The following is a 14,443-nucleotide window of genomic DNA, read 5'->3' as shown; positions in this document are numbered from 1 at the left end:
GGTAAATGCTGGTCCCCTCGCATATGCCAGAGCTTTCCTGGATGATGCCAGCACCAAGAAGTATCCTGACAACAAGGTCAAACAACTTAAAGAAGTCTTTAGGTGAGTTCTTACAGAATACACATTCCCATGCCGCACAACATATCTATCCACTAAGTAGTTACAGAAGACTATGAATTACATACACTATGTATTTTGTATGACACTGGCCTTTTGTGGAGCAGGCAGTTTGTGGAGGCGTGTGGCCATGGCCTGGGCATCAACGAGCGGCTGATCAAAGAGGACCAGCAGGAGTACCATGACGAGATGAAGGCCAACTACAGAGACCTGGCCAGAGAGCTGTCCGCCATCATGCACGAGCCAGTAAGGAGGATCTACCTGCTAGCATAACAAACATTGGGACTCAATATTGTTTGTGCATCAGTCATTGTTAATGATTTGTACATTTTGGAAGAATCTGTTGTATTTGTTCTGATTGCGATGCTGGTGAAACAGTTTAGTTTGAGGATTGTTATGAACGTAACCGTTATTATAAGGCATTATAATTTCATAGTCTAATATCTGATCTTTGATATCCCCCTTTTCCCTCTGTTTTTCCTTTGTGCTGACATGAGCAGATTGGATGGTAAAACATCTTTGGCATGGACTTCATTATGTGTGATTTAATTCTAATGAAATTGTCTGAAATAGATCATTTAGCATCACCTTGAACTCTCTCCCTCGCTCCCTTTTCCTGCCTTCCAGATCAGTCCAGTGGAGGATGGCATGAAGAGCGTTCTTCCAGACTCGCTGCACATCTTCAATGCCATCAGCGGTACCCCCAGCGGTGCCACCATCGCGGGCATGCCCAACTCCTCCTCTGTGGTGTGAGATCCACTGGGATTGGCTCACTCCTGACCTCATCGCTCCGCATGCACGCGCCAACCAGTGTGCCAGTGCTGCCATGAGCCCCCATTCCTGCTTCACTGCTCTCCTACTAATGTTCTTTTAATCTTCACTCACCCCTCCTTTGGCTTGTCCTGTGGGCCAGGACAAAGGACCATGTCGTTTTCTGTTTTCACTATCGTATACAGTACAGCCACTCTGTGGAGGATGGGACCAGGGACATTGATCCATGAGGAACGACTGAACTAAAGGAGTTCCACATGAACAGAGGGGGGTGGGGGGATGGTGGGGTTGTCTATCTGTGGAGCAGACATACAGAATGAGGGGGGGACTGGTGTATCCTCCACCCTGCGTGTGAGTCTGACTGGGGTTCCTGTCTGTGTAGTGCTGGGGTTCCATGATATATATTGTATATGACATCACTGGTAGTGTTTCCTGTGGAGACGTTCCTGTAGGGATCCTTAAAGCAACACAAATGTGCATGTGATGTCACTAGCTCCCCATCAGCCTCCTGTCGTCTCATTTTCATCTCTTTGTTTTGATCATTTGTCTTCTGCTCTGAACTCTTCAAGTGATATTGTATGTACATTATTCCACTTTGGTAAATCTCATATTGATGTCTTGGCAAACTATATTTGCTGCATACATTGGCATTCATCTCTCTGTACATGAAGACTCGTTATGTTTTTACAAAGCTGCAACTTAATGGAAAAAGAGCCTCCTATGAAAACATTAGTGTTCAACCTTAATCACTGAAATGTCTTAGAATGGGATTTTTTTATTATTATCATTTTTTTTACAGCCATTGCATATAAGTATATTCCAAGCTGTTAATTCTTGTATATAAAAAAAGGAGTGCAATATTTGTCTTTTGCAAGGTGTCTTGCTGTGTTGGGTTCAATACACTGTAAAGATGTTTGTCCTTCTTGCCAAAGCAACGAGGTGTGGATCCAGAGACGAGGCCTACTGTGGTAGTTTATATGAAGCTTTGGCCATTTTAGTGTTCATTCAAATGTTAATGAAATCATTTTTATATTTGGGAAGCATTGGGTTTTTTATTTTTATTTAACAGAAAGTCACTGTTCTGCTGTATACAGAAATGTTCCCTAATGCTTTTCTTTTAAATAAAGTTCCCTTATTTCTCTGCACTTCTACTTGATTTCCTTATGAACTTTTCTCACAACAACATCGATGGAAGTAGTCTAGTAGTTTATTGACTGTAACGTTGTTTTGTATGATACTGTATTATCTAATTATTAGCGAATTCGAAGTATTGACTCACTCTCACCTTCCTGCCTCTGGTGTTCTCGCACAAGATAAAACCATAAAACAGCACTCTGGGATACCATTCCAGGGTCGTGCCTCCTAGTCTTAGAGGCAGGAATCACTGTGTTAGCCTGGAAGGGATCACCTAAGGATACTAAACATTACAGGACGAAGAGCAGTCTCTATACACTGCCATCATGACAGGTCAGGCAACAAAATGCTATTAAAATTGCATCTGTTAAATGCTATTATGGATCTATGCTATTCAGATATCTGGCATTTTCTGATAGGCTTATGTTGTTGGTGAAACAAAATGCATCTATTTAATTGTTACATCAGTACCCTGCTTAGATATCTCTAATATTTGATATATTTAACCTAATGGTTTTATTTCTCACACACAAAAAGATGAAGAGGATGTTAAGAAGAGCAAGTCAAAGGTAAGACTTCTAGTGCACTGTACATTGTCTGGATTCATTTATTTTACAAGTGATGCTCTGAAACAACTTAATCTCTGAAGCATTTATTTAACTAGCACAAATTGATAGAACACTATGCAACGCAATTCAAGCTTGCATGTTCAGCTACACTACATGACCGAAAGTATTTGGACACCTGCTTGTCGAACATCTCATTCCAAAATCATGAGCATTAATATGGAGTTGGTGCCCTTGCTGTTGGGAAGGCTTTCGACTAGATGTTGGAATTTTGCTGCGGGGACTTGCTTTCCATTCAGCCACGAGCATTAGTGAGGTCCGGCACTGGTGTTGGGCGATTAGGCGATGTTCGCAGTCGACGTTCCAATTCATCCCAAAGGTGGGGTTGAGGGCAGGGCTATGTGCAGGCCAGTCAAGTTCTTCCACACCGATTGACAAATTATTTCTGGATAGTCTTTACTTTGAGCATGGTGGCATTGTTATGCTGAAACAGGAAAGGGCCTAACCCAAACTGTTGAAAGCACAGAATCGTCTAGAATGGAAATGCCAACTGACATTTACTCATGAGGTGCTGAACTGTTGCAGCCTCTGCAACCACCGTGATTATTGTTATTATTATTTGACCCTGATGGTCATCTATGAACTTTTGAACATCTTAGCCATGTACTGTTATAATCTCAACCCAGCACAGCCAGAAGAGGACTGGCCACCCCTCAGAGCCTGGTTCCTCTCTAGGTTCCTGCCTTTCTAGGGAGTTTTTCCAAGCCACTGTGCTACTACATCTGCATTGCTTGCTGTTCGGGGTTTTAAGTTGGGTTTCTGTATAGCACTTTGTGACATCGGCTGATGGATAAAGGGCTTTATAAATACATGTGATTGATTGATAGCATTAAGATTTCCCTTCACAGGATCTAAGGGGCCTAGCCCGAACCATGGAAAAACAGCCGCAGACCATTATTCCTCTTCCACCAAACTTTACAGTTGGCACTATGCATTCAGGCAGGTAGTTTTCTCCTGGAATCCGCCAAACCAAGATTTGTCTGTCGGACTGCAAGATGGTGAAGCATGATTCATCATTCCAGAGAATACGTTTCCACTGCTACAGTGTCCAATGGCAGCCAGCTTTACACCACTTCAGCCAACGTTTTACGTTGCACATGGGGATCTTAGGCTTGTGTGCTGCTGCTCGGCCATGGAAACCCTTTTTATGAAGCTCCCGACGAACAGTTCTTGTGCTGATGTTAATTCCAGAAACAGTTTGGAACTCGTTAGTGAGTGTTGCAACCGATGACCGACTATTTAAACGCTACGTGCTTCAGCACTCGGTGGTTCCGTTCTGTGAGCTTGTGTGTCCTACCACTTCGCAGCTGAGCCATTGTTGCTCCAAAACGTTTCCACTTCACCATAACAGGATTTACAGGTGACTGGGGGCAGCTCTTGCAGGGCAGAAATTTGACAAACTGACTTGTTGGTTTGCCTTCAGTAAGGCCATTCTACTGCCAATGTTTGTCTATTGAGATTGCATGGCTGTGTGCTCGATTTTATACACCTATCAGCAATGGGTGTGGCTGAAATAGCTGAATCCACTCATTTGAAGGGGTGTCCATATACTTTTGTATGTATAGTGTATGTGTATTTCATTCAATATCATAGCTGTAAGGGAATCCTTATTTTTTTAACTGCACTCTGCAATTTTAAAGTAAATAGGTTTTTATTCAGATATAGTATAGATGAAGTTCTAAAGATACCAGAGTAATATGGCCCTTATTTTGTGTCTGTATGAACAGGAGGTATGTGGCTATCCCCTAAGCATATTCTTCATTGTTGTAAATGAGTTCTGCGAGAGATTCTCCTACTATGGCATGCGAGGTAAGAATATGACACAGTATCTACTACACGGGAGTAATCAACAGTTCTAACCCAGTGAGCAAAACTAGTTGAAAATATCTCATTTCAACGAGTTTTGCCCACTGGGAATAACTACAGTGGCTTTGTGTAGTGCCCATCCTGAGGAGCTTCCCCTTCTCTCTCTCCTGTCCACAGCTGTGCTGGTGCTGTACTTCAGGTACTTCCTTCGGTTTGATGATGACCTGGCCACCTCCATCTACCACACCTTCGTGGCTCTGTGCTACCTGACTCCCATCCTGGGAGCCATTGTAGCAGACTCCTGGTTGGGCAAGTTTAAGTAAGTGACTGTTCGGAGTCCTAGAACTAGGGTGTATTACAGAACAGGAATTTGTTCTTGCACTGGTAGCTAACACCTCGATTTCCCCTTCCTGTAGGACTATCATCTACTTGTCCATTGTCTATGCAATTGGCCAGGTTGTGATGGCAGTCAGCGCCATTCATGACATCACGGACACAGACAGAGATGGCACGCCAGACAACTTGACCTTGCATATGTGAGTCGTCCTCATTTAAAGTCAAGTTCATAGATTCGCTTCCGAAAAACACAAGTCACATACGAAGGCTTGCCGGAGTATGTCCTGACTCCACGGACTTTGTGAGGTGCTACTGAATCCATGGCCTAACAATATTGCTCTGCCTCCACTCTCAGTGTGCTGTCCATGGTGGGCCTGCTCCTCATTGCGCTGGGTACAGGTGGTATCAAACCATGTGTAGCTGCTTTTGGAGGAGACCAGTTTCAGGACCACCAGGTTAGCAGAATAACTCCGTGTTCGGAGGATAACACCACCACTGTGTCTGTCTGTATCTTTGTCAGTAGGCAGAGATTTCCTCACTACAGCTGCCAAGTCATTTTAATACCCACAAACCCTGATGTTAACTTTGAAATGAAGAACATGTAGGAGAGCCTTTGCTCCTTTGATAAGTGTAATGTACATGTATCTCCTATGAGTGGCACATCATATACAGTACCAGTCAAAAGCTTGGACACCCACTGATTCATTTTGACTAGTTTCTACATTGCAGAATAATAGTGAAGACATCAACACTATGAAATAACACATATGGAATCATGTGGTAACAAAATAACTGTGAAACAAATCAAAATATATTTTAGATTCTTCAAAGTAGCCACCCTTTGTCTTGATGGTTTTGCATACTTGGCATTCTCTCAACCAGCTAAATGAGGTAGTCACCTGGAATGCATTTCAATTAACTGGTGTGCCTTGTTAAACGTTCATTTGTGGAATTTCTTTCCTTCTGTATTGTTGGGACAAGGTAGGGGTGGTATACAGAAGATAGCCCTATTTGGTAAAAGACCAAGTCCATATTATGGCAAGAACAGCTCAAATAAGCAAAGAGAAACAACAGTCCATCATTACTTTAAGACATGAAGGCAGTCAATCTGGAACATTTCAAGAACTTTGAAAGTTTCTTTAATTAAATGCAGTCGCAAACACCATCAAGCGCTAAGATGAAACTGGCTCTCATGAGGACCACAACAGGAAAGGAAGACCCAGAGTTACATCTGCTGCAGAGGTTAAGTTCATTAGAGTTGTCAGTCTCAGAAATCGGCAGTTAACTGCACCTCAGATTGCAGCCCAAATAAATACTTCACGGAGTTCAGGTAACAGACACATCTCAACATCAACTGTTCAGAGGAGACTGCGTGAATCAGCCCTTCATGGTCTTTGTAAGACACAGAGTAGGTGAACGGGTGATCTCCGCATGTGTGGTTCCAACCATGAAGCTTGGAGGAAGAGGTGTGTGGGTGTGCTTTGCTGGTGACACTGTCTGTGATTTATTTAGAATTCGAGGCACACATAACCAGCATGGCTAACACAGCATTCTGCAGCGATACGCCATCCCATCTGGTTTGCTCATTTGTTTTTCAACAGGACAATTACACAACACACTTCCGGGCTGTGTAAGGGCTATTTGACCAAGAAGGAGAGTGAAGGAGTGCTGCATCAGATGACCTCCACAGTCACCCGACCTCAACCCAATTGAGATGGTTTGGGATGAGTTGGACCGCAGAGTTAAGGAAAAGCAGCCAACAAGTGCTCTGCATATGTGGGAACTCCTTCAAGATTGTTGTAAAAGCATTCCAGGTGAAGCTGGTTGAGAGAATGCCAACCGTGTGCAAAGGTATCATCAAGGCAAAGGGTGGCTACTTTTGAAAATATATTTTATATAACACTTTTTTGGTTACTACATGATTCCAGATGTGTTATTTCATAGTTTTGATGTCTTCACTATTATTCTACAATGTAAAATAAACAAAAACCCTTGAATGAGTACGTGTGTCCAAACTTTTGACTGGTACAGTACAAACTTTACACACGATACAAATCTAGGTCCTTTTTATTTTTGCAGGCAAAACAGAGGAGCACTTTCTTCTCAGTTTTCTACCTGTGTATCAATGGTGGGAGTCTCCTGTCTACTATCATTACACCAATCCTCAGAGGTAGGGGAAATGTCCAAGCCAGGCCAAGCTATGTATAATAACTCCCGCAATGTCGTCTGAAGATATTACCACAAATCTGCATAAATAACTATTTAATACACAACACAACTGCAGCTAGTGTATGGATGAGTGATGTCTGTGCTGTGTCCCTGTGTTTAGGCCAGGAGTGTGGCATCCACAGCCAGCAGAAGTGTTACCCTCTGGCCTTCGGTGTCCCTGCTGCGCTCATGGTGGTCGCCCTTGGTTAGTGTCTCTACCATCTTCTTTATTCTACCTACAGATGTAGGATCTTATTTTGACCTATATTGTCAAAGCAAATTAAATCCTGCAGCAACAGGATTTGAATGTTCAGTCTGTAATTTTGCTTGATCAGTGGTCATACTATTAGCCGGGCAAAAGTAGACTGCAGGAAAAGTTCAATACTGTTCATATAACCATGTGTTAGTGTGGGTTTTCAGTGAATTTATGTAAATCACGAAGCTCGTCTGCATTTCTTGCGGTGAAAGAAATTTCTCAGCAACAAAAGAGTGATCAAATTAAGATCCTACCTTGTCCCATGGTTTTGCTGTAATATTTATTCCGATAAAGAGTATAAAAATGTAGTTTTGACGGTGCTGTTTCGCTGTTTGTCCCTACAGTCGTGTTCATAATTGGAAGTGGTATGTACCATAAGACTGAACCGCAGGGAAACATAATGCTGGATGTGTGTAAATGTATTGGGGTAAGTCGAAACATTATCTAGTACCAGCATTTAGCATAATTGCATCAACTTTCACAACAATGTGTAAAATGACTGGTGGAATCTTCCCTGCAGCCACTCTGGTGTTTCTGAAAGGATCATTTCTGTGTCTGCTCATCTTTACAGTTTGCAATAAAGAACCGCTTCAGGCACAGGAGTAGCTCCTACCCGAAGAGAACGCACTGGATGGACTGGGCCGAAGAGAAACACGAGGTAGGTTATCTACACTGCAAACTATACAGTACTATCTAAATGGCATGTTCGGTCTCAAATTACATGAACAACACCTCAAATTGTCTTTCTCTCTTTTTGTGCTTGTAGAAACTCCTCATTGCTCAGATAAAGATGGTGCTGAAGGTCCTATTTCTGTACATTCCCCTTCCAATGTTTTGGACCCTATTTGACCAAAAGGTATCTGAGATACGTTGGTAGATAATCTAGTTTGTCCTGCAATATGTGATGTACCTTGTAATATCCATATGGTATAATCAAGTAAAACGTTCTGCTCCCTCACAGGGCTCTAGGTGGACTCTTCAGGCCACCACCATGGATGGAAACTTTGTACGTTTTCAAAAACATCCCACTGTAAAAAGTAAACCAAAGCTACAATTTGCAAGTTGTTCATGTCCGTAATGACCTTGCTCTCTTTCCAGGGATCCCTCATTCTGCAGCCTGATCAAATGCAGGTAAGTTAGAGGTACTTTATGGTTCCTGGTTGTTTTCATCCATGGCTAAATGCACTTCTTACCATAGAAACCATCTCTTTGACAGACTGTCAACCCTATCCTGATCCTGACTCTGGTACCGATCATGGACAGTGTGGTGTACCCACTGATAAAGAAATGTGGCCTGAACTTCACGTAAGTTCTACATAAAGAAAACTGATCAAAACAAATGCCTGTACAGTATCTACAAAACAGTGAAGAGGCAGGTGTAAGCATGCTTAGGAATCTAACCACGAACCTTTCCTCAACAGTCCTTTGAGGAGAATGACAGTGGGGATGTTTTTGGCAGCCATGGCCTTTGTTGCCGCAGCTTTGGTACAGATCCAGATTGATGTAAGTGTGTACAATACATACATTGTGTGGCAGTTTGTTTCTGGTTTAGTGAAGTATTCTTTGATGCTATCATGGCCTTGTATGGCTAGGAATAGATGTAGCATTGTTGAAAGCAGAAACAGTCTAGAACCCGGGCTACAGGAAATCTGTATTATGACAAAGTCCAAATTGAGAGTATCCCATTTTGACCCTCTTCATGGCAATACTTTCACTGTCTATATAATTGGAATGCATAACAAAGAGATTATATTATTTGCTAAATCCTTACTTGTACCCAGAGCCATATACTAACATATGTCTATCTACAGTTGAGGTAGGAAGTTTACATACACTTACAGTTGAAGTCGGAAGTTTACATACACATATTTTGGAGTCATTAAAACTGTTTTTTCAACCACTCCACAAATTTCTTGTTAACAAACTATAGTTTTGGCAAGTCGGTCTGGACATCTACTTTGTGCATGACACAAGTCATTTTTCCAACAATTGTTTACAAACAGTGCAAGGAGGCCTACAAACCTGACTCAGTTACACCAGCTCTGTCAGGAGGAATGGGCCAAAATTCACCCAACTGATTGTGGGAAGCTTGTGGAAGGCTACCTGAAACGTTTGACCCAAGTTAAACAATTTAAAGGCAATGCTACCAAATACTAATTGAGTGTATGTAAACGTCTGACCCACTGGGAATGTGATGAAAGCTGAAATAAATCATTATCTCTACTATTATTCTGATATTTCACATTCTTAAAATAAAGTGGTGATCCTAACTGAGCGAAGACAGGGAATTTTTACTAGGATGAAATGTCAGGATTTGTGAAAAACTGAGTTTAAATGTATTTGGCCAAGGTGTATGTAAACTTCCAACTTCAACTGTATATATAAATATATGACTCTGCTTGTATCTATTTCAGAAAACCTTGCCAACCTTCCCATCGTCCTCCCAGAGCCAATTAAAATTACTCAACATGGGCAGTATCCCCCTGACAGTTACCTTACCCAATAACGATCCATTCGTCATTGAAGCAGCTAAGGTAAACCATCTTGAGGAGGTTCTCTTAGGCATTCATATCACAAAACCTGACTGTATTGGCAGAAATCTTACACAGATGTTGATGTCTACTAGAATAATATCTTTTACATGTTTTATTTAACCTTTATTTGATCAGGGGGTCATACTGAGAGAAAGGTCTCTCTTTTACAGATGAGCCCTGAATTACAGAATTTACAGAAAATACACACATCAAAATGTAAATACAAAATGCAAACAGAAAGAAAAAATCAAAGCCATTCATCAGTAATAACATTTAAGTCATTTTAATGACTTTTAATAAGTTCCTCAAGTAATGGTTTAAGTAGAATGGTGAAGTTATGATCAGCCAAAACATTACATTAAGACATTTATCATTTGTAGTAACTTTTCTAATTGAACCAAGTGCTTCACTGTAACTGTCAAGTGTTTATACCTTGTTCTGGAACTGACTCCACTCATATATTTTACAGGCTAGTGCAAATTACCTTACATTTGAGGAAGAAAGCATCCAAGTTTCATTTCAGAGTCCTGCAATATCTAGGACTATTTCCTTAGCAAAGAACAAACGGCAAACACTTCTAATTCCCTCAAACCTCAGTGCCCCAATGTGGGAGGTGGTAAGTACATACCTACTATTGCACCCTTGTAAAAGTACAGTATTAACATCATGAGCATTAAGTCAATATACATTTTCTCTGATCCTCTGTTGCAGACTGATGATGTGATGGCAAAGCCAGAGCAAGGGGCCAATGCAATCAGGTAAATTTGGATGCATTTCCCAATGTTGTTTGCCGAGATGACCGAAATGAACATACATTTCCAGATAATCTATAGCCATTCATGGTTAACTTGGATGTGTTTATTTTTTATTTTTTATGCTCTTTCTCAACTCTATGTGTGTTCATTTCCAGATTTGTTAATGGTATGGCTGGAGTGGTGAATGTGTCAACCTTTGGAAGCATTGACTACTCCTCTGCTTCCAACTACTCTCTCATATCAAATGGAAAGTAAGGAATGAATTATTGATTATACTTGCAAATATGCAGTATAATAAAGAGGATGACATAAAGAATATGCTGCTAAATCCTTAAAATGTGTATTTAGCTGATTTTGCTTACGTTATAAGACTCACAAACACAGATTTCCAAAGCATCTCTTCTTACTCCTTTCCAGAGCCACCTTCACCATAACCAATGGTGCGAACACGTGTGAATACTCCAGAGAATTTGGATTCGGGAGTTCTTACACTCTGCTTATCCCCAGTCATTTTGTATGGGGCCCGACTGTAAGTTTCACTCCTTCTACGTGTCACTTAATAATACAGTGATATATCCCATAATCAGCTTCAGTAAATTACCGTTTTTATTGTCCCTTTTATATAGTGCTCGGAATCCATTTCTGGGGTTGAGGATATCCAGCCCAACTCCTTCCATATGGGCTGGCAGATCCCACAGTACTTCCTCATTACCTGTGGAGAGGTGGTGTTCTCTGTTACTGGCCTGGAGTTCTCTTATTCACAGGTGAAGCACCCTTATTAGTCGACATTTAGTCATATGTTAGACCTGAACTTGAATCATTCTGATCTGCCCAACAACAGGGGAAAGTATCAAGTATTCTCTTGAATTTTCAGTTGTAAAATAATGGGTGGCTGTACAATTCACAGCATAATTTACCAAGCGATATATCTTTCTTCAAAGGCACCGAGCAACATGAAGGCAGTGCTACAAGCAGGCTGGCTGTTCACTGTAGCTATTGGCAACTTTATTGTCCTTATTGTGGCTGAGATTGCACAGATTGAAGAACAGGTACAGTGCCACTACACTACACTCTAAAGATAAATCTCTCATTCTATGTCCTATGAGGACACACTCATAGCCCTCTTGCCTGCGTGTTGGGAAAGCCAGCCCTGACTCTATGGGTGAAAGAGTTGAAGTCTTCAGTGCCCATGAATCATACCTCAAAGGCCAGATCTGATGATGTAAATATGTATCATGTCAAATCTTTGTGTTTTTTCCTCCTGCAGTGGGCAGAGTTTGTCCTCTTCGCCTCCCTCCTAGTGGCAGTGTGTGTCATCTTCTCCATCATGGCCTATTTCTATACCTACATGGACCCTGCAGAGATCGAGGCCCAGTTCAGGGACAAAGATGGTACGGAGGAATCAGACAAAGAGGAGCTTCAAATGCAGAAGAAAGATTTCGTAGACCATCACAATGAAGATGATGAAGCCAAACAATCAAAAATGTAAATTTCTGTCAATTTGCATAATTGTGTGTGTGTGTGTGTGTGTGTGTGTGTGTGTGTGTGTGTGTGTGTGTGTGTGTGTGTGTGTGTGTGTGTGTGTGTGTGTGTGTGTGTGTGTGTGTGCGTGCGCGTGTGTGAGCGTGCGTGCGTGCGAGCGAGTGAGAGAAAGAGACTGAGTGAAAGAGAGAAGGGGCAAGAGAAAGAAAGAACATGAATACCAATTGTATTATATTATAGTTTTGATATGCACAAAATAACTGCTCCAAGTATGGTGCAGAGAGGGAAAAGGACATTTTTACTACATTTAAAATACACTTAAATTCCAGACTTGTTTTAAGCTTTCGGCTGTGAGAGAAAACAACAAAACATTACAAATGGAACAATCTGTTTTTGAAAAAAACTGTAAAACATCCCAATGTCCATCGATCAGGATTAATTTTGCATGATTATACTGTATAGGTTGCATTGTTATTAATATAGAAGTTAGTGTGTATTAATAAAAAGCAAGATTTTCTAAAGATGTAATTATATAACTGGAAAACAAATCTGTCATTGCTTAAATAAACATGAAGAAGACACATTTTTATCATGGCTCTCATTTAGGCTCACTTATATTCATCTTGGGCATAATACAATTTATAGTCCATGTGATTTGCCTTAGACTATAACATACATTCTTTAAAGAGGACTGGGTATGCACAGGCCAATCATTTATAATTAAACTACTTTTTGGGACATAATGAGACAATATGTGTCAGATAACATACATTAGGCCAACTCATATTCTGCTCTTCTTAAATACATTTGATTCATATCATAATGTTTCTTTATACATTACTGAAATACAGTTGAAGTCGGAAGTTTACATACACTTAGATTGGAGTCATTAAAACTTGTTTTTCAACCACTCAACAAATGTCTTGTTAACAAACTATAGTTTTGGCAAGTTGGTTAGGACATCTACTTTGTGCATGACACAAGTAATTTTTCCAACAATTGTTTACAGATTATTTCACTTATAATTCACTGCATCACAGTTCCAGTGGGTCAGAGGTTTACATACACTAAGTTGACTGTGCCTTTAAACAGCTTGGAAAATTCCAGAAAATGATGTCATGGCTTTAGATGCTTCCGATAGGCTAATTGACATAATTTGAGTCTATTGGAGGTGTACCTGTGGATGTATTTCAAGGCCTACCTTCAAACTCAGTGCCTCTTTGCTTGGCATCATGGGAAAATCAAAATAAATCAGCCAAGACCTCAGAAAAAAAACAGTGCCCCTCCACAAGTCTGGTTCATCCTTGAGAGCAATTTCCAAACGCCTGAAGGTACCATGTTCATCTGTACAAACAATAGTACGCAACTATAAACACCATGGGACCACACAGCCGTGGAAGGAGATACGTTCTTTGGTGCAAAAAGTGCAACTCAATCCCAGGAAACCAGCAAAGGACCTTGTGAAGATGCTGTATATAGCCTCATAACTGTTATGTAATTTTCTTGTGTTACTTTTTGATTGGATTTTTAAACTTTATTTAGAAAACATTTTACTGTATTGTTGATTAAGGGCTTGTAAGTAAGCATTTCACGGTAAGGTCTACACCTGTTGTATTCGGCGCATGTGATAAATACAATTGGATTTGATTGTCATGCAAAAGCCTGCCGTGACCCTTAATTAACAAACACGTTTAGCATCTCCAGGGGCCTCTTTTATCAACCGTGCAAAGGCACAAGTCTGCGTAAACCATGCGTGGGATCATTTCCATGCAAAGTGTGAGATATATCAATATAAATGTTTGCTTGTGAGTGTGCGTACATTTAAGCACAGCCACGACCATGTGTAGGCACAGTGCCAAGTGGTGGAATAAGGGAACTGCTTGTCAAGAATGGGAAGAATATGTTGAAAATGTGGGAAATTGTTAGAGTAATCATTTTTTAAAAAATGGATTTACTTGTATTTCCATTGTGAATTCATGTAACAGCTGTTGACAAGATACATATTTAAGTTGACATCAGTGCTTTTGTTATAATCATAATCCAGATAAAGTAGCCTACAGTCATTTGTTGAATTAGAGGCACATGTTAAAGTGAAACCATTGTAGAAATACTATAAAATACTGCGACAATGGAAATCAAATGAGAGATGCCTGGTCTTGCTCTGTTGGATGATTTGGAACACGCTGCATTTTTCAGTGTGTGTGAGCCTGAGAACAATTGGTATTTATCAACGTTATCTCCTACCAGTGTGCATAAGGTCGTAGGATTGTTTGAAATATCAGACTTTTTCTATGCCTATGAACATTCTAAATTCCGTTCATAAGTAGTATTTTAGAATAGTTTCTACGCAATTATGATTGCACACAAGCAGCTTGGACCATTTACATTTAAAAACATGGAACATCTACATTTTTAAAA

The 14,443-nt window shown here is 40.7% G+C and overlaps 2 protein-coding genes across 9 annotated transcripts in view; both read left to right on the top strand.

Moving 5' to 3' along the window:
• The window catches only part of LOC115109474 (dedicator of cytokinesis protein 9), a 121,871-nt gene extending 119,838 nt beyond the window's left edge, over window positions 1-2,033 (top strand). For all 8 annotated transcript variants that reach the window (XM_029634480.2, XM_065012851.1, XM_029634471.2 and 5 more), the window contains exons 51-53: window positions 2-102; window positions 225-363; window positions 745-2,033. In XM_029634480.2, the coding sequence (XP_029490340.1) occupies window positions 2-102; window positions 225-363; window positions 745-870 (366 nt within the window). In that variant the 3' untranslated portion in view covers window positions 871-2,033. The remainder of the gene's footprint in view (window position 1; window positions 103-224; window positions 364-744) is intronic.
• A 197-nt stretch (window positions 2,034-2,230) lies between these two features.
• slc15a1a (solute carrier family 15 member 1a) lies at window positions 2,231-12,153 on the top strand. The gene is made up of 23 exons (XM_029634513.2): window positions 2,231-2,355; window positions 2,560-2,591; window positions 4,376-4,457; window positions 4,632-4,773; window positions 4,871-4,990; window positions 5,146-5,245; window positions 6,870-6,960; window positions 7,120-7,203; window positions 7,599-7,681; window positions 7,826-7,912; window positions 8,021-8,110; window positions 8,216-8,260; window positions 8,353-8,385; window positions 8,471-8,559; window positions 8,676-8,757; window positions 9,669-9,788; window positions 10,258-10,404; window positions 10,500-10,546; window positions 10,699-10,794; window positions 10,961-11,072; window positions 11,170-11,307; window positions 11,485-11,592; window positions 11,811-12,153. Exons 1-23 carry the CDS (start codon window positions 2,349-2,351, stop codon window positions 12,030-12,032), a joined length of 2,157 nt encoding a protein of 718 aa, XP_029490373.1. The 5' UTR covers window positions 2,231-2,348; the 3' UTR covers window positions 12,033-12,153.
• The last annotated feature ends 2,290 nt before the right edge of the window (window positions 12,154-14,443 follow it).

The sequence above is a fragment of the Oncorhynchus nerka genome, linkage group LG3 (genome assembly GCF_034236695.1).
Source record: "Oncorhynchus nerka isolate Pitt River linkage group LG3, Oner_Uvic_2.0, whole genome shotgun sequence".
Taxonomy (NCBI): Eukaryota; Metazoa; Chordata; class Actinopteri; order Salmoniformes; family Salmonidae; genus Oncorhynchus; species Oncorhynchus nerka.
This window is presented reverse-complemented; position numbering and strand designations above follow the sequence as displayed.